At 39.9% G+C, this 19,416-nt stretch overlaps 1 protein-coding gene across 1 annotated transcript in view; it reads right to left on the bottom strand.

Annotated features, from left to right (window-relative positions):
• LOC116335735 (glutamate receptor 1-like) overlaps positions 1-19,416 on the bottom strand; it is a 95,541-nt gene that overhangs the window by 12,605 nt on the left and 63,520 nt on the right. The window contains exons 10-15 of the mRNA XM_039618381.1: positions 16,273-16,488; positions 15,862-15,982; positions 15,624-15,765; positions 11,294-11,492; positions 10,936-11,183; positions 3,615-3,729 (exon numbers count right to left, since the gene is read on the bottom strand). Of these exons, the coding sequence (XP_039474315.1) occupies positions 3,615-3,729; positions 10,936-11,183; positions 11,294-11,492; positions 15,624-15,765; positions 15,862-15,982; positions 16,273-16,488 (1,041 nt within the window). The remainder of the gene's footprint in view (positions 1-3,614; positions 3,730-10,935; positions 11,184-11,293; positions 11,493-15,623; positions 15,766-15,861; positions 15,983-16,272; positions 16,489-19,416) is intronic.

The raw sequence follows: 19,416 nt of genomic DNA, 5'->3' as shown, positions 1-19,416 counted from the left end.
GCTTGAAGCAAGTTTGGTAGGAAAGAAGTTCATAAAAAACACTCAGCACATTACAGTGGTCTCTCAGTTTAAGTCAGGAGTACAAATTGGAGTTGTGGGGTTTACACATGCCATCAGAACATTAAAATGTTTTCATGTTTTAATATGTTTATCTTTCAGTTCTTCAGAATGGTGAACTGAGTAGCAGTGACACACTGTAAAAGCAAAAACAAAAATCCTCAATAAACCAAAAAATAATCAATTAAAAATGACTTTATGACCTTGAATGAAAAGTTTGTCACTTGGTGACCTGCTTTCATACTTATAGGTTAGAAGAGTCTGTTCATGTTTAACCTTCTCAGGCTTCAGTCACAGAACATACCATTATTCCTCAACCAGTTGGTGAGTAGTTGCTGGCAGTCACTGGTTTGGTTTCAAAGAGGTCTACAGTGATGCACCAAAAACATTGTTGCAATTGCTTTAGCCACTTGCAGGTTGCTGAAATCACACATAGATTGTATGAATTTGTTGGGAAACAAACAGAAGCTGTTTCCGTTCAGAGTGAAATATGTGCCTTTTGAAATGTGTTGGCACCACTTGTGTTGGCAGCACCATCTTTGTGAATGATTTCACCCAGGAACAGTTAGCAAACTCCAGCAATTACTTGCTAAATGATTGGAAAATACATATTTTTCCCTCACAAACAAGGTTTTCCGGGGCAGGTCCCTTGGCCTGTCTTACTGAGGCCTTACTTTCAGGACTTGAAACAAACAGCTACCCTCCCTTTGTGAAGGGGTAACAAAATATACCCAATAAGCACCTTAAATCTCACTAAAACATTTACTCTACTGAAAACACTTTTCCTGTTCTGTCCACTGGTCATTGTTTACAAGTGTAGTTTTATTGGAAGATCTAATAGAGCCCCTTTTCCATTAGGACCTACTCGGATCAAGTCGTCACAGTTCGTCATGGTTTTCAGGGTTTTCCATTAGGTCATAGTGAGAGTACCTGCTCGGCCAGGGTTCCAACGGATCCAAGCAGGTACTAAAATGTGACTTTGTCAGACTGTATTCCACCAATTGGCTGGTCAGTAGTGTCACTCAATGAGTCATGAGAGTGTCTTGTTCACGAAAATCAAAACCGCCATTTATGAAAGCTGGCAACGAATGAAACGGCTACAAAAAAAAAAATCCTGTGGTCCCTGAGTCAATATACCTACCTGAGCAGCAGGTATATTTTTGCCTTAACATAAACCTTTGTTGTAGGTTTATTATCGCATATTATTACATCATGGGACACTTGGATGCATTGCTATGGTGACAACCACGCACATCAAGTAGTACTGGATTGTAATAGAAAACCAGTCGATCTGAGTCGAGTCATGGTGAGTTGATCCAAGTCAGTACTAATGGAAAAGGTGCTTAAAAGGTTAATTTATTGTCAAATGTGAGCAAGTTTTGTCAAATTTAGCTGCGGCCTATTAGCGGTGCCTTCACTTATAAAAACACTTTCTTCCAGGTAACTTTTAGCTTAAAGCATACCAGTCATTTAAAAATGTGGAAAAAAGGATCAAAAATATGAATTAGCTCAACTTTTTTTGTTTTTACAGTGTAGCTGCTGGAGGTTCAGAATCTAATAAGGGAAGGGGGAAGGGGATTGGGTGGGGTGGGGTGGTGTAGGGAGTTAACCAACACATGACCTTGGGACCAGGCCAAGTGACCTCAAGAACTGACCTTTCTGCCGGAGTCCTTGTGTCCACACTCCCCCTTGTCATACCACCACTTGTTTTTCAACTTGTCTAAGACGGCTTGTTCATTGAGCTTCAGTACTGCTAGGTTTACTGGGATTCTTCAAAAAACCATCAGAGGAAGGGAGGGGAGGGGAATTGGAAATAACATAAATAACATTATGCACCTCCATGTTATCTTATGTTATTGTTCAGCTGCACAGCAACAGGGCTGCGATAGCTACAGCGGCAGCAGTGGTGGTGGCAGCAACGTTTTTAGCAAAAGTGACTTTAGCAGTACAGTAGCTGTGGAACACTACAGAGAACACCTCAAAAACAGCAGAAAGAAAAACAAACAAACAAACAAAAACAGGCACAATCACACGCAAAACTATGGAAAAATGTCAGCATCAAAGTGATATGCATTAATACTCCATCTAGCTTGGTTTAGCCTGACTCCCTATGTGCGAGATGTGTATTACTATATCACTTTGGGTAACCGGCAAGGGCTGAAAACACTCCAGGAACTTTGGGTTTTCTGAGCAAGAATGCATCATAAAAAACAGACTGCATACTATATATTGTAGTTTCTAGGCGAGGGAGGCTGAACAGCTAACTTTTTCTGGTATAAGATTTAGCAGTATGTTTTAACTGAGAAAAACTGACTGAAGGGGTATTTTACTAAGTAGGCTTAGTAGTTATCAATTTATTGCTAGTTAGCCTGGCTTTATTTTCTTATGCTCCATGAACAGACTACATTTGTATGCTGAACCAATGAGCCACAACTTTTGAACCTTTGGTCACTGAAGCCATTTATTGTCTTACAATGCAGTGTTGTTCCAGGAAACCTCGGGTCCTAGAATGGCTTTCCTCGGCTTTCACCAGCCTGACAACCTGTACTGCCACACTAGAAAAAACACTCTAGAAAGACTTAAGAAACCCAGACAGACATTTTCTAGGCAAGTCTAGATCCCAACTCAATCCAGCATCTAAACCAGGCATATAAACATGTTGAATCTGGGGAAGTCCCATCTTGCAACTTTCGAGTACTCTAAGTATATACTGCCTGACACCACAGACAACCTTCTGCCCATATGACATGTCACAGCAACCAGAGGTAGAACCACACAAGTTGGTTTTAATGTCAGGCTGTATATTTATGTAGGTAAAACAGTCCACCTTCCTATCTCTGAAATACTGTTCATATCCAGATTAGACTTGAAACACCTCAGACAGACGGTTGGGACATATATCAACAATCTTTTACTTTTGTAAATAAATTTAAAGATAAATGTCCTATAGTACTATGATACACTACAGTATTTAAGCAATCAACTCCTAGACTTTAATAGGTAAATCAAGTTTTGCTGGTTCCTCTGGTATAAATGCAGGTAGACAACCTGAGTTTCCCAAAGGGTTCTAAAGCCCCATTCACCTATAAACTGGCTAGGTTCACTGTTTCTCAAGGCTGGTCACTGGTCCAGTCTCTGGTTGCCTAAGTCACTTCTTTTGTTCAAGTCCAGAGTCGAAAACCTTTCTGTGACTGTGTAAACGTGGAGAAAATCACCATCTTCCTTGTACATGACTAAAAGTACCAAAAAGTACTGAAAGTAAGGTTACTGTTAGTCTATCTTTTAGTAATGAAAGATTTTTTTTTGTAAAATACCCCATCGATCAGAAAGTAAGAATTCAAAAATGTCCTAGACAAAGAAGGTCACAGGTTTGATGGCTCTTTCACCTCCTACTTATCTGTAATAATGTTCTGAGAAAGACACCAAATAGAAGGTTCCTGTAGCATTTCATTGGTGCCATCCAGAGTGTTTTAGTTAGGTAGCGAATTGTGGGTTGTTGCCGGTTACCCTGGTGTGCCATTGCCTGTCGTTACCCGTTGGGGTTACGGTGATCTGACCTTGGAGTCCCCTCCCCCGGTGCCGCACTCTCCCTTGTCATACCACCATCTGTTTTTCAATTTGTCCAACAGGCCCTGCTCGTTCAGTTTTAACACTGCCAAGTTAACAGGGTTTCTACGGGGATGATAGTAACAATAAGGGATAAAAGGGAACCTGGTGTTAATGAACAGACGACTGCCACAGTGAAGATAGCAACATTAATACACACGTGTACCTATGACAGGAATGATACTATTAATGAATGGTACATAAAAACAACAGATTCACTGGTCTTCAGTAACATGCTGTTTTCCTACATCTTCTTCCTGCATTGTGAACATCACAATCCAAGTAGACCAAACACTTACAGTTAGAGAAACATGCCATCATTTTTTTATCAAATTTTCTAAACTGGGAAAATCTTCAGGTAATGCACACAAGTGACTGCCTGTCCGTCTACTTTACAGGACTCCTGCAGTCTCTTTTGAATCTCCGAACACTGTGGTCTTTAAATGGAGAAACACTGTTGTCAAACTCAATTAAAGGTGTGATGCCCATTTAAATGTAATTAGTTATTAATCTTTGTCTCTCTTCCACAGCATGTCTTTATCCTGTCTTCCTTCTCTCACCCCAGCAGCAGATGGCCCCGCCCCTCCCTGAGCCTGGTTCTGATGGAAGTTTCTTCCTGTTAAAAGAGAGTTTTTCCTTCCCACTGTCGCCAAAGTGCTTGCTCATAGGGGGTCATATGATTTGGGGGGTTTTCTCCATATGTATTATTGTAGGGTCCAACTTATAATATAAAGCACCTTGAGAGGACTGTTGTTATGATTTGGCGCTGTATAAATAAAACTGAATTGAATTAAATGTCATAAATAAGTATACAAGACTGAATGGAATATCAGTTCAGTGGTCAATAATACAAGAATCATTTAGGCTTTTAAAGTAAATAACAATCAATAGTAAATGTTTGACAAACACTTTAATTTTTGTATCTAATTATAAGTAAAACTGGTAAAAATTCCTGTTTGTGAGCATCTTTTCAGTGGTAGCATATGTTGAAAATGGTCTCACTGGTTGGGTCCCAATTCTCCAAAACAAGGCTGATCACTGCATTCATTATTTTATGAAACAATGGCACCACGCTGATGCCAATATGGCATCAGCTTCTCCATTTAATTTTCATTGTCTATAGCTCATTCTTGGCTCTGACTTGTAAATCGCTGGCTTGATTCACTCATTCAACAATTGCTTCAGTGGATTGTGTTAAACTCAGCCGTTAGTTGTAGCAGAATGGCAAGTTTCTCAAAACCAAAGGAAAGGTAAACAGCACTTTAATATAGTCTCGGTCGAAAAAACAGAAAATGATTCCATTTTGACTACTGTGCAGCAAACCTTCACTTGCATTTACTTCTAGTCAATACCTGATAAATAAAGGTGGAACACCAGTCAAGTATTCAGGTGTAAATCAGTTCAAATTAGGTAAAAGGGTAAATGTCTTTTAAATATACATTTTGTGTCATTGTACATTTCCTTGTTGTTCCCCTTTACATACCAGAAATGATCAAAACTATAGTGTGGCAGAAGGCAGCAGATGATGTTGAACGGTACATGGTAAATCAATAAAATGATCAATGAGCAGCAGTAATTCAGTTTGAAATGTCAATAACAGATGATGTGATGAGTGTGAAAGCAGCAGAAGAATTTTGTTCTAAAGTGCATAATTTAATTTAAAAAGAGATCTGTATAAATTCAGTGTGAAAAAAACTCAGATTAAATTCAGATTAAAAATGTTTGTGAATCAGATGCTGAAAATAGTAATTTTACAAATTTAAGATATCAGGAGAATCTCTTACGCTGGGTTCAGACTAGAGAATACTTGTTTTTTATGATGGAGACTAAAGGTTATAAAATCATTGCTTTTGATGACTGAGACAGACTAAACATTGTTTCCGGATCATGAATACTAGCTTCCTTTCAAGGCGTGTGTGAGGGAAGGAGGGGATACAGTGCTGATAGCTGTATGTCTTGAGTAATGGTGTGTGTCCACAGCAGAGATGGGCAGTAACGCGTTAATCTGATTACTTTTTTAAGTAACGAGTAATGTAAGGGATTACTATTGCAAAAACAGTAATTAGATTACCGTTACTTTCCCGTAGGAACGCTGCGTTACTGCGTTACTAAAACCGTGATTTTTTGCGAGAATGTCTCATGACAGTGACGTAAGCGAGTGCGACGTTCGTGACAACAGTTATGGATCATATATCGAGTGCGGAGAGAGTATGAGCGTGCAGCGTTTAAAGCGTGGAAGTACTGACCTTACTTTGAGTTTGATTCCATAAAAAGTGACAAAAACATTAGTGTCCGTTGTGCGTGGGAAGAAAACTTCTTTTTACAGCGAAAAAAACCCCTAAACTTCCAAGCAAGCAGCGAGTGCGCTACGACGTAATGTGAAACTCAGAGAAACTCGCGGATTCTTCCACTGACCGCCGTGGCACACCTGCACCAGGGTAATCCTCCGCCTACCCCAGTCCTGCTTTACAGGTGAAAATAGAGCAACTAGTCTTTGACTTTATTTATTTTCTGCTGTGTTTTACTTGCATCTATTTGAAAGAGTGAGTGTAAACAAAAAAATATTTTATTTTCTGTGCTGGAATGTGCAGAAAATAGGTTTAAATGTTAAACAAATTTCTTCCAGTCAGAGAATGTTGCATATAATTTAATTTTTGCTTGATGCATAAAGTTAAAAGATTTAAAGTTTTAAAAAGAGACGTTTCCATTTGATTACATTTTGTATGATGGATTATGCAGAAAAAGTAGAATTGGGCTGAAAGATCTATCGCTTTATCACCTATTCATGTTGTAAATTGTGTTTTTAAAAAGTAACTAAGTAACTAAGTAACTAAGTAATTGATTACTTTTGAAAATAAGTAATCAGTAAAGTAACGGGATTACTTTTTGGGGGAAGTAATCAGTAATTAGTAACTGATTACTTTTTTCAACTAACTTGACCAACACTGGTCCACAGGATCTACCCATTCTGTTCATTAATGACTTGTGGAGCTAGCTCTGCAAAGCTGAAAACTAGCTGTTGACTATCTAAATGAATACATATTTACTCCTCCCCTCAAATGTTTTCAGGAACATCTATGTATTTTTTCTGGGTTTTAACCTCTCTATTAGGTATGGTCTCATCATTCACAGTGGCCAGAACAAAGTTTATCTTTTATTCTGATGTGGTCAGAACAAAATTAAAGAGTCTGAACCCGGCGTAACTGTTCACAGAAATGATGCTTGTGTTAACACTGAGAAGATTCCTGCTAAATGACATTTCATGTCTTTACACAGCTAAGTTTGGTCAGATTGGTGGTATTCCTAATTGTTCAGGATTCTCTCAGCTGGGATAGAATATCAAAGAAGCCAGTCCTACAATCCAGAAAGGAGTTAGCATGTGTGCACTTCCAATTCCCTCGTCGCAGTCCGCAGGATTTTTGAATGGGTTTTTGGTTAGATGCCTGAAATGAGGACTGTGGTTGATATGAACTTCAGAGATTTTTATGTTTTGTTCTACAACATCAAATACATAAGTAAATATTCCATTCATGAATTTTGGAGGTTTTACTTTAAGTCTTAGAAGCCTATGGACCTCATTATGCCCAACAAAATGTGTAAGTATCCAAAACTTTTATTTCCCACAGAGTTTATTTCATATTCTAACTCAAAAATCAAAATCTGTTTTGCTTTTTAGCAAAGGAATCAGGGTGACGCTAACTTCCAAGTCAGCCTACAAAAACCCATCATCCCTGTGGCACTTTATTGTGGAAAATCACCATTTTGGCACAAAAAACTGCCATTTGTTTGAATCCTATCAACCAGATTCTGTGAAAACTGTGAGAATGTCATTTGGAACAAATCTTGCAGAAACACAGTCATGGTTAAGGCTCAGAAACAGTGGCTGGGAAACAGCAGAAGGATGATGAGCAGAAAGCAGATCAAATGAGCCGGTCAACCCAGAGAGAGAGAGCAGACTGCTCACAGAGAACTCAAGAGCTATTTTTTTTGATGTGTAAAGTTGATTGTACAATATGCTCAGCATTCAAGGGGTTTAACACAACTGTGTTGCTAAGCAACTGATGACAAAAACTCAACCCTTTATATTTTCTTAAAAAAATGTTGATTTGGTGCTTCCTGCATCTACAGCAGAGAGCAGAGGTAAATACATGCCACCTTCTCTATGCAAGCTGCATTTCAAAGTGACTTATTGATCCATCGATTGATTGAGTCGGATCCTACACACAGATTATTTCTAGGGATTAAATATATTCAAAACTCAAAGGGAAAAAAATATCACATTGCGTATGGTGCAGTCTTTGCTTTTCTAGTTCATCTGCCTTTCTCTGACTCTGGGTTGGCTGTAAAACGCTGACATGAGGCAGAGAGAATGAGAACAAGATGTTCTTTCACTGAACATCTGATAAAAACATGGACTGAGTTCATTCATGTATGAAACAAAGAAAAAGGAAGAATGTGACTTTATGCTGCTGTCAGGTATAATTAAAACTCACCAACTCCACCTCAGGTTATATTTTTCAGCTCAGTTACTGGTTTGTTTTCCTCTTCTGTGGACAAAAGCCATGTTTTCCAATTCACCTTAAATGGCACTAAACCAACAACTCATCTGTTATCAAATGTAACATTTATATGGGAAAAAAATTCATTCAAATTTTACATGTCAGGTTGGGCTCATTTGTTTAAGAGTGTTGCTTGTTTTCCTATTTCTGTATTTCTGTATTCTTTACTCCTATCAGTATAAGCATCAAACCCATCAGCCTCACAGCTGTTGCCCTGCTGTCCTACAGTAGTGACACCATCTCGCAGTTCAAACAGCACACGTCACTTGGGTCTCTTTCATTGATACTCCTTGTGCCTGGGGACCCTGCTCTCCTATGGGAATTACACAAAACACATCTGGGACTCTGCTCTCTAGCAACAGTAATCTCACTGTAATAGAGGAGTGATGAAACCTCACATCTGGGACCCAGATCGCTGGGGGGAGTGAATATTTTGATTTCAAGGACTAAATTAGGCAGTGATGCTCCTCATGGATGGGAATCCCATTGGCCTACTTTGCAGTGGAAGTGACACCCCTGACAGTCTGTAATGAAAGTGAGGAAGCCCAGCCCTAGGAGCAGCCCAGTCTGATGTGAGTATGGCTCTTCATGCTCAGAAATACTGGTCTTCAACAGGAGTGATATGCCTCACACACTGTAATGGGAGCGATGCCCTTCATACACAGGAATTCCACCCTTTAGCAGGAGGGATGCTAGTGGGGGTGACAAACCTAAGAGACTAGAATGCACGTGACTCCCTGCATGATGCTAAAGAGTAAATGTAGTCATTCTTAAATAGCGCTTTTCTACTCTTATACAACAGGCCTCATTCACCCATGCATACAAATACTTTTTTCTACACCGAATTGCTTTCCATCTAATAGTCACATTCACTAACAGGAGTGACATTTCTCAAGCATGGGAACTCTACAGTCTTAGAGGAATAATACGACTTACATCATGCTTGCATTACGCAAGGATCTTGCTTTCTAGTGGACGTCAAGGAAAACGTTTAAGTGCAAGAATACTGGTTTGTAATGGAAATGACAATCCAAACCAAATGGAAAACTTTAAACTGTTCATAGTTCAATATGGGACTTCAATTCCAGAATAATCATTATTTACTTCAGTAATCATCAGCAAACTGCCTTATCTCACAAATAAACATGAATGAATGAGGTTCATCGAAGTGTTTATCTTAAAGCAGTGTTTTACCTGACAGCAGCAAAGCTCAAAAAGTGATCGACAGACACAGAATGAGATTTATTAGGATGTTACTTTAGATGTCAGGATTCTGGTGAATGTAGAAGCAGAGAGACGGGCAGGTAGGCAGTCAGACGGGCATAACAAATGACAACAGACAGCAAAAAGGCCGACAGGGCAGCATCAGGCAGACAAACACAGATACTGACAAAGACAAACAAAAAGAGAGAGACAAGACAGACAAAAAGACAGATTAAGAGACAGACAGACACACAGACACACACACAGACAGTAAACAAGTCTAAAAGCCTAAAAGCTGTTCTCTGGGGGTTGGATTAGTTTTCATGTTCCAATCATGAATACGGATTTTGACATTTAATTTTCATGTCTAAAACCTGGATTTGCTCTGTTAACATCAGCCAGTCATCAGTTTTCTGAGAAAACAGCATCCAGGTTGATGAGTTTGAAACAGCGCTCTGTGCTGTGCAGAAGTCATTTTTTTCCAAGTCTCCTCAGTTTCAGTTTCTAAGAGTAAATTATAAAGCAATTCCACTGATTATATAACACCAATATAGCCATTGATTTTATTTCCCTCCTCCATAAAACTTCACCATACTTCAGAGTCAGACATTGACATTTCAGTCCCACTATATGTATCACAAGCTCGTACAATTAATACATTACAAAGATTGAAGCAGAAGCTCCCAACCTTTTTAGCTTGTGACCTGAAGACAATAACATAAGATATATGAAAGTCGTTCCATGAAGAAGCTATTCTTCTGCTTGCATTGTTTCATTTAAATAGCCATGCGAGGTTCAAAGAGGATAAATTATCCAGTGATTCACAACACAGGCAGAAGGTAAAAGTTCTCTACTCTCCAATTAATCATTTCACAATCCCTCAGATTAATCTTGTGACCCTCTAAGCGGGGCTGAACTCTTGATAAGTAGCTCGCTTGATACAAACTAATTAAAAGTAGCTCCAAACTGAGAAACTGTCACAGAAAAATCAATCGTGCGCTTATACTCAGTCAGCAAACTATAAATAAATCATTTAGTGGACATCCCCCAAGTTCTTCCACCTCTGATACACTTAGTGGGTTTTGCTTATAATTCTATAAGACTTTGACAAAATTGTCTATTATTGTGACATTCCTCATGTACTTACAGTACTTCTACTACTGGATGTCAATCAGACAAAAGCAGCTCTGCTAACTATAAAACAAAACTTTAATGCAAACTTTAATTTTCCTGCCCTTTTTATTTTTCCGAGAAGAACTAGACATGTTGGCATCCATACACCAGAGGGCGCTGGAAAGACTGGCTGAAAGTTTTTAATAGTAGTAATTTGCATTTACTACATTCCAATATTATGATACCATGATATATAGTGCATACGTTTTTAAAATTACACCCCAGTGTAATACTTTTACATGCAGTGACCTAATTTCCCCACAAAAAAAGCAGACAGAACAAGACACCGACATTAGTCCCACACAGACTATCCTCTTTCTAGAGGTTCAGAGTCTACCTGAGGGGGGATCCTTTAGGCGTGGCCACTCCATAGCCTTTAGAGTCCAGGTTGCCTCCTACTTTCATGGTGTCGCAGGGCTTCCTCTGCTCAATGTACTCATTCATGGAGGACTCCAGCAGGTAGGCATATTTCCCTTTTGACTTTCTGACCCGTATCACGCCTTCACTAGTGCTCTTGACGAAGACGGATGGGTCTGCACTCCGCATGTACGACCACATCTTCTCGAACACCGCAATCTTTGACCGCTGGTGGAGGAGCAGAGAGTATCTATATGTTATTGTGCTTGTAGAAAAACATTCTTTCTCAGACTGCTGCCTTGACTAGAACTTATGCACTTCTAGAAATGTGTCCCCACCCTGAAGAATTCTTTAGTGGACCCTCCGTCCAAGGTACCATAGGCAATCTCTGTTTGCTTGGCCAGGTCCTCTGCACTCTCTATGGGGGACACCATCCTCTCTACGGTGAGGAAGGCTGCCAGGTTGGCTGTGTAGGAGGAGATGATGATGAGGGTGAAAAACCACCAAACTCCTCCGACAATTCGACCTGAGAGAGACCTGGAGAAGACAAGAAGGGGAAGAAGAGCAAGGAAAATAAATTTTCCATTTCAGGCACAGCAGGCAGGGTTAAAGGGGTGTACTGGGGATATTTCAGGGTCCTTCCTATTTTCTTCAATTACATTTACTGTGACTGAACCAGGAAGAAAGCTGACTATTCATTGAATTTGCACAAAATGTAATAATAAGTGATTTTGCTTCCACCTCACTCTGTTTTCCAAATCTGTTATAACAAATTATTTCAGTTATGTAGATGATACACAACTGGTGTCTCCTAATAACATTATCTCTTTTCATTTAAATGCTTAAAAAATTTCAGCCTCAGGATGTCATAAAATACTTGTAGCTAAACAAAAAAATAAGACCATACGGCATAAAAGCTCTTGTCCAAATCCTTTACCGAACCAGACCAGGTTAAAAACACAAAATAAATTGCACTTTAATATATTCTGAACCTTTCAAAGCCCAAAGGTAAAGATCAGCGTTCCTTCCCAGAGTCAAGGCTATGAGCTGTCCAAATGCTAAAACCCAAAGTTCAATCATTAGCGGGTGATGCTAGTTGATGCTTGTCTGATGCATTTAGCAGAAAAATTAAGCCAGACTTTTTCTCATCAACCTGTGTATACAAAAGCCTGTTTACATGTGATTGTTCCAGTCCAAGTACATGGACTGCAAACCATAAATGCTACTGTTGGGAATGGCCACCACTTTTTTAAGTTATTAAAGTATAGAAAAACAGAGTTTGTGTGGCCATTTCTTGTCAGAAACATATATTTTCTCTAGCTTTTACCAGTGCCTGCTGGCTACATTACACTACTACATCAAGAAGGTATCATAATCCATCTACAAGCCATCTGCAGAATGTAATTTATCAAAACTGAAGAACATGCTCCCAGACACTGGTTTGATAGAACGTGTATAAAGAAATATGAGAAAGTTCCCAGTAAATACTTAATAGCATAATAATTAATAATTAATAATTATTAATTATGAATTACAAAGACCCAATCATTTTTAACTAGTCCACCTACTGAATATTGACATTTTTTGGGAATGTATTTTAGTTTTTGTGTTTGTTTTATTTATTTCTCTATGTAACACCCATACTAGTACCCGGTTAATCTGCTTTTGGCTTCTCAATTGGTTTAATTCTTTGAGGAAGGTTTCCAGAACCTTGTTGAATCTATGCCACAGCGATTTGGGTCCATATTGACATGATACCATCACACAGCTGCAGTAGGTTTGTAGGCTGGACATCCATGATACAATTCTCATGTTCTCATGAACTGAGCTCTACTGCCTGTGGGGTCCTTTTGAAATTAAATTGGTATTTTCAAGAAACTAGTTTGAGTTTGAGACCCTGCCATGCTCAAAGTTACTTACACATTCCCACCTCATTCTGTACAGTTTGAACTTCAGCAGGTTGTTTTCACCATGTCTACATATCTAAATGCACTGAGTTACTCCCATGTGACTGGCTGATTAGACATTTGTGGTAACGAGCTGGTGAGTGTGTTTCCCCATTATGTTTATGCATTCTCAATCACAACAGTTAAAACGGTCTCTGCACAAACTTTTTCTTCTTTAATCAATGGTATGTACCTCTAGAAAATTGGAAACAAACCCCTGGAGTATAAGTGCCACCAGATGGAATTTATCTGTCCATGTGTTTTATATTTATAAAACTTTTTTCAAATAGTATCTGTTTCTGCATATTCATGACTCATAGCGGATCAAAAGTAGGCATTTAAGAGCTGTGTGTAAAACATAACTTGACTGTCAGAGTTAAACAGATGCTGACATGCAAACAAATACTCTAGCTTCAACATTAGCATCACAGATGACAGTCTGGCATAAAAATGCAGGTCAGATGTTTTCTCTCTCTCTGTGTAACTCTGGCATGCATCACCTTAATGAAACCGACATGAAAAAGAGGAGGGACGAGGTGCACACATTTCAGTTCATAAGCTGAGTCAACAATGGTGAATCAGTAGCAATCTGAGACATGTGGAGATATTTGCATGGGCCAGATGACAAAAACAAACCCATGCTGACAACACAAGGAGAAGGTTCAAAGGCATGTGGACCAGCACTGCAGGCCTGCTTACTCCTTGAGAATTAAGCGGTACCTGGCCCATTGTTGCAACTGTACTAAGAGCTACATCATCATTGGGTTTCTCCCAGGGTTTTCCTTTGATATTGATTCTGTTCATTATGTTTTGGGCCAGTCATAACTCAGAGTCACCTATCTATTTTTTGCAGATGATGTGGTTCTTTTGGTGTCATCTGGTGGTGATCTGCAGCTCACACTGGCACAGGTGAGCAGAGTGTAGAGCAGCAGGAATGAGAATTAGCTTCTCCAGTGTCTACTTGAGATCAAGGACCAGTTCCAGAACAAATCAGTTTAAGCACCTCAGGAAATTGTTCATGAATGAGGGGAGAGAGGAACGGGAGACTGAGAGATGCCGTTCTGATGTGGTAAAGAGCAAGCTGATTGTAAAAGCAAAGCTGTTGATTTACCAGTCAATCTACATTCCCACCCTCACCAATAGTCACAAACTCTGGACTGAGACTTAATATTCAAAATAATACTGCATATACAAGCAGAAGTTACCTTTCGCTCCCATGGAGATGACGAGCTTGACTGTTTGGGAAGTCGTTAGAGAAGGGCCACCATTCCTCTACATCAACAAGAGCCAGTTCAAGTGGTTTGAGCATCTGGCTAGTAAATCTCCTGGATACCTCCTAAGTGAGGATTTGGGGCATGTTCCACTGGGAAGGGGCCCCTGTGCAAACCAAAATTATATCTCTCAACTTGTTAGGGAATTCAAGGTCTTGGCATGTTTGCTTAGACTGCTGCCTCCACAACCCATATAAGAAGCAAAAGATGGATGAATGAAACATGACCAAATGTAGTATGAACAACAGAAGGAGAAAGCTATTTCTAAAATTTATTTTGAGAAATGTCAGCAATTATTTTAAAGCATCAGGTATCACTAGCGATTTGAGATTCCCATGACCACTAAAATGAAAGTTATGACTCTCTCACCATTCATTTAGACGGAGGCTTGAATTTAGTAAGGCAAAATAACTCATTAGTGGCGCTGTTAAGATGATTGCCAACAACAGGATTTCATTGGCAGCCTGGATCCAGAACAGAACTGGTCCTACAACAACACAATTACCCATGCATATACTGGTATTTATTAACGGACATCCAGTGAGAAAGGTCCAACTCTCTCATAGGTTCATGTACACAACAAGACATGTAAAGGTAATGTCAAGGAGAATCGTCACAAGTGTAAAAGTCTGAGTGAGGCAAAAGTGTGACTATAACTGCCTTCTTATACAACATATAAGAAGATGTTATCTGTATGCAGCATACAGATAACATCTCATGAAATCTAGCTATGGAATTATGAAGGAGACAGTCACTGAAATAGTCCAAAATACACACACAGTGACACACTTACATACATATGAGGACACACACAAGCACACAAACTGTAGTAGATCCAGAATAGAAAGAGCCTCAGGCCTTAATGCAGCGGTAACATACAACAAACGCGGCAGCATGTCACACAGAATCAGCCGCATTTCATGATACATGTGTGCATTTTGTGGGCAAAAGACTTGCAACTGACAAATAAAGGCTATCTCATCTCATCATCATCTCATCAATGATGCAGCTGAGAGTGTATCATAAAGCTGTTTGTGTGTTCTCATGTTTGCGAGGTCCTCTGTAACAGCACTCACACAGATCTCACAGAACGTCTTTGTTTGGTTCGTTTCAATTCTTAATTTTAAAAAACATTGCACTCTTCACTGATACTGTCATCGCCAAGTTGTTCCAGTACAACAGACACAAACTGCTCCCGTGTGGGATACCAAATTAATAAGTGAAATTAAAATTACAGTGATCATTGAGACCTTTTGGCTGACCATAAAATAAAGTAAGTGTTTCAAACACTTTTTAAAATTGCATCAGTTTTATCAAAATAAGACCAACATTTCCTACATTCAAAGCCAAAAATGGCAAAACCCCAATATTTCACAAAAGCATGTAAGGCGGTAGAAGTCAGGGATAACATGACGAAAAAAAGTAATTACACAGGTGGACAGGTGTCATACCTGGGAGAGATGTCACAGCCCTGCTGCATAAACGCCCCGAGTGAGAACCACAGAGAATTAAAGATGCCAAAGTCATTGGTGTATTCTGGGGTCTCCTTTTCCTTCTGCTGGTTCTGGTTCTGCCCCTGAGCCTGGGAGAACCCTAACAGAGTAAACAAACAAAAATATAAAAGATGAAGGTTCGGTTTCTGTTGATACAAGAATAAACGTTAAAAAAAAGACATATATGCTGAGATACCTGGAGAGTGGGTATGTTCTGCGGATGAAGAGGCCTGAGCTCTTCGAGAAGAAGAGGGAGCAGTTTCATCTTCATCATCAGACTCCTCACCGTTCCATTCGTAAGGACTGAACCGACTCACCTGTTTAAGATTAAAAAAAAAACCAAAACAAGGATCCTCAGTTTTACAGTAAACTTAAAGAATTAGATCTCACTCACTCTTCTAGTCCTAACAGCCTTGGAGTCATTTCTACAGTATGTGACGCAATCAAGAATAATTTTAATGTCACTGACTAGGCTTGCATTAGCTCCATCCACCCATCCACCCATCCATCCAGCCATCCATCCACCCATCCATGTCTTTCACAAAGTATCATGTTAGCTAACATTAGTTAAAAGAAAGCTTTCTTTATCTAGTCTGCCCAGTCTCACCAGGAAGAGCACCACGCTGACCCCGATGTAGGCAAAGACGATGCACATCCAGATCTCGTAGGCCAGCGGGTCGAGGAAAGAGAAGACGCCCGGTTTGGACTTGGTAGGTTTCTTGATCATGATGGAGATTCCCAGAGACATGAAGGGTTTTGTGAAGTCGATCACCTGCTCTCGCACCAGAGTGATGGTCAGCGGGGCCACCGCCATGTCCGCCTTCTGCAGGAGGAGAGACACAAAACCCTCTGCTAAAAGAAAAGCATCTGTATCATCTGTATGTATGGAAGCACATTAAGCCAGCTCTTTTCCCCCTTTTCATATGTCCACAACAGATATCCAATTTTGCAGTTTTTCTCGATTGCTTAGACACATTTCTTGAAACTATGCCTCGTATTCCCAAAACAGTAAACACAAATCCATAACATCTCACCCAATTTCCCAAACATTGTATTTTCAGGTCAAAATAAAGCTCTACACTCAAAACCATTCACTCTTGCTGAAAAACCAAACTTTGCCCACAGACATCACACACAAGGCCTCAAAAATACACACACGACAACACAGTCGTACACATTGGTGCAATAAATGTAAAACAATATCTCCAAAACTGGTAAGTTATGTTGTTTGTCATTCTTCGCCTCAAAAACCTTTTCATATGATGAACACAAAAGATGCAACCAATGTATATACAGTGGCACATTTTTATTCATGTATACAGTACAACACACACCAAAAACATTAGTCCACCTCAGCATCCTGTCTGTGTTCTGGGTCAGGGCAGAGACTCTCATCCACAACACAGGCTATATTGGCCCTAGCCAGGCAGCAGGGCTAAAATCCCCTTACATGCCTTATCCACCCCTGGCAGGCGTCTTCCACGGCCTGGAGGAGGTGCATACGGACATAAGGTTCTTTGTCGTACACCTTCCACCGCCATGCCAAAAATAACTCCTCTATCGGGTTTAGAAAGGGAGAGTATGCAGGCAGAAAGATGTTAGACAACCTTGGGTTATTGGTAAACCAGTCATGAACCAGAGGAGCGCGATGGAGCTGACGTTATCCAAACAACAACGCAGTGAGGCCGCTCTGGCTGTGATGGTTCACTGTAGTCCAGCTGGAACATATGTGGTCTCAGACCATCAAGAAAACCAAGGAGAAGCATAGTGTTTTAGGGTCCTAGAATGTGTGGGGAATAGAAATATTTTATTGCTATTATTTGCTGATATTTTATAATCATCATTACCATTTCATGTGATGTTGCATTCAGATGCATTCAGATGTTCAAATATATTGGTATTATATTAGTCTTTATTACAGGTCCAAAGAAGAACCATTTTAAAGGGTTGAGTTGAATCTATAATTTAAAAGTTATTAATGCTTTTATGATCTCTGTGTAGAGGGCAGAGACAGGAAAATACTCTCTGTGCCAAAATGAGACAGGAAACGAAACGCGTCTGCAGAGCATGTTTTGCAGAAGTGAAACCAAAAGCAGAGCGAGTGCAAGCCGAAGAGCCAAAGAGTTAGTATGCATTTATCTTTGATTTAAGCTTTTAGTAGAGGCTTTTGATCAAAACATTAATTCAGTAGAGTACACCTATAGGGATCACTGATAGGGGAAAGTTCAAGTTGCTTAAGTTAAGGTCAACTAAGGTTCAGAAAAGCAGATGCAGTACAGACAGACAAATAGTGAGAGGTCATGACACGTCACGCAGTACACAACATGCACGCGCCTTGCACGTGCACGCACTCACACACACACACATAACAGATCTATTTTGGTAGGGCAGAAATGCAGAAGTGTGCCAAGTACTTAGAGGAAGTGCACCCGACGAGCGACAGCGAAGAGGGGAAGCACCGAATCAAGACAATGTTTTTAGAGCAATGTTAAAGGTCATGGAACATTTTGTGGTTTGGATTGACGTAAGCTGTACTATTGTCTATTTTTGTAAAAGAGGGGGCTTTGTTATTGTACCCATATAAAACCTTGTCTCATGATTGTAAGTTCAGTTCAACACTGATTGGGTTGTTGAACTCACACATGTGTTCATTAAATGCCGTCTAAAATTGCACACGCCTGGATCTGTGGTTTTTATGGATTCTTCTCTCAACATTGAACCCTTAACATTTGGGGGCTCGTTCCGGTGAGAGAGAGGGAATGTTGGGGTTTTGGTGAGATCCGGGGTCCGTGGTAATTGGACGGGCAGACGGTAATCAGTGGTGAAAGTGAGTAGGCATTCCCGGGGCATTAAAGGTAAGACACTGCCTGTTGAAATATATTTCAAAAGGTGTCACATTGGGCATGTCAAATTAAAAGTCTACTCACTGAAAATTACTGGTGAATGTCTGTTTTAATTTTGGTGAAGTTTTCATGAAGTTTACCGGTTGAAGTAATGATAAGGAAGTATAAGTGACAGTACTGAGTAATGAGAATAAAGGAATGAAAAGAGAATTAAAGCAGTTGGACTGCTAAGTGAACTCTTAGAATGATAGGGAATTTGGTCATTTTGTGGGTTCAAGTCCCATTGGTTATGCAACCCTTAAGAACTTTCTCGGAGGTGACGCCCCTGCTGGGTAAAGACGTTTATCCTTCACCTACCCTGAAGAGTAGGGATAGTTTCGGGCAACATCCGAAGAGGACTGGGGAATCTCTAAAACTGTTGAGGGTTGTCCTCAATCTTAATCCTGCTTCGGTGTAGATTGTTGTTTCAAATTATTATAAATTTTTCTAGGACGACAGCGCGCCTGTTAAGAAGCGCATTTTCTCGGAGGTAACGCCCCTCCTGGATAAAGACGTTTATCCTTGACCTACCCTGAAGAGTAGGGTTAGTACGGCACGACGAGCCGGGAAGGACTGGGGAATCTTCAAAATTGCTAGGAGTTAGAGTCTCCTATTTTTGCGCTTATTGGGTATGCTGGCAAATTAAGTTAGGTTTAGAGATCTGGACAGGACAGTCTGGGACCGCCCTGGTGAATTGAGCACAAAAGTCTGGGACTGATCGGTTGGAGCCATATGTTCTATTATCGAAATTACATAGGAGTTGAAAAGGCCTAAAAAAAAAATCTGTGCAGTTGTAATTAAAGACGTCTGTAATATAAAATATGAGATCTATGAGTAAGATCAGTCTCTGTGTCAGTAATGCACAGCCG

This window comes from Oreochromis aureus, linkage group 10 (genome assembly GCF_013358895.1).
Source record: "Oreochromis aureus strain Israel breed Guangdong linkage group 10, ZZ_aureus, whole genome shotgun sequence".
NCBI lineage: Eukaryota > Metazoa > Chordata > Actinopteri > Cichliformes > Cichlidae > Oreochromis > Oreochromis aureus.
This window is presented reverse-complemented; position numbering and strand designations above follow the sequence as displayed.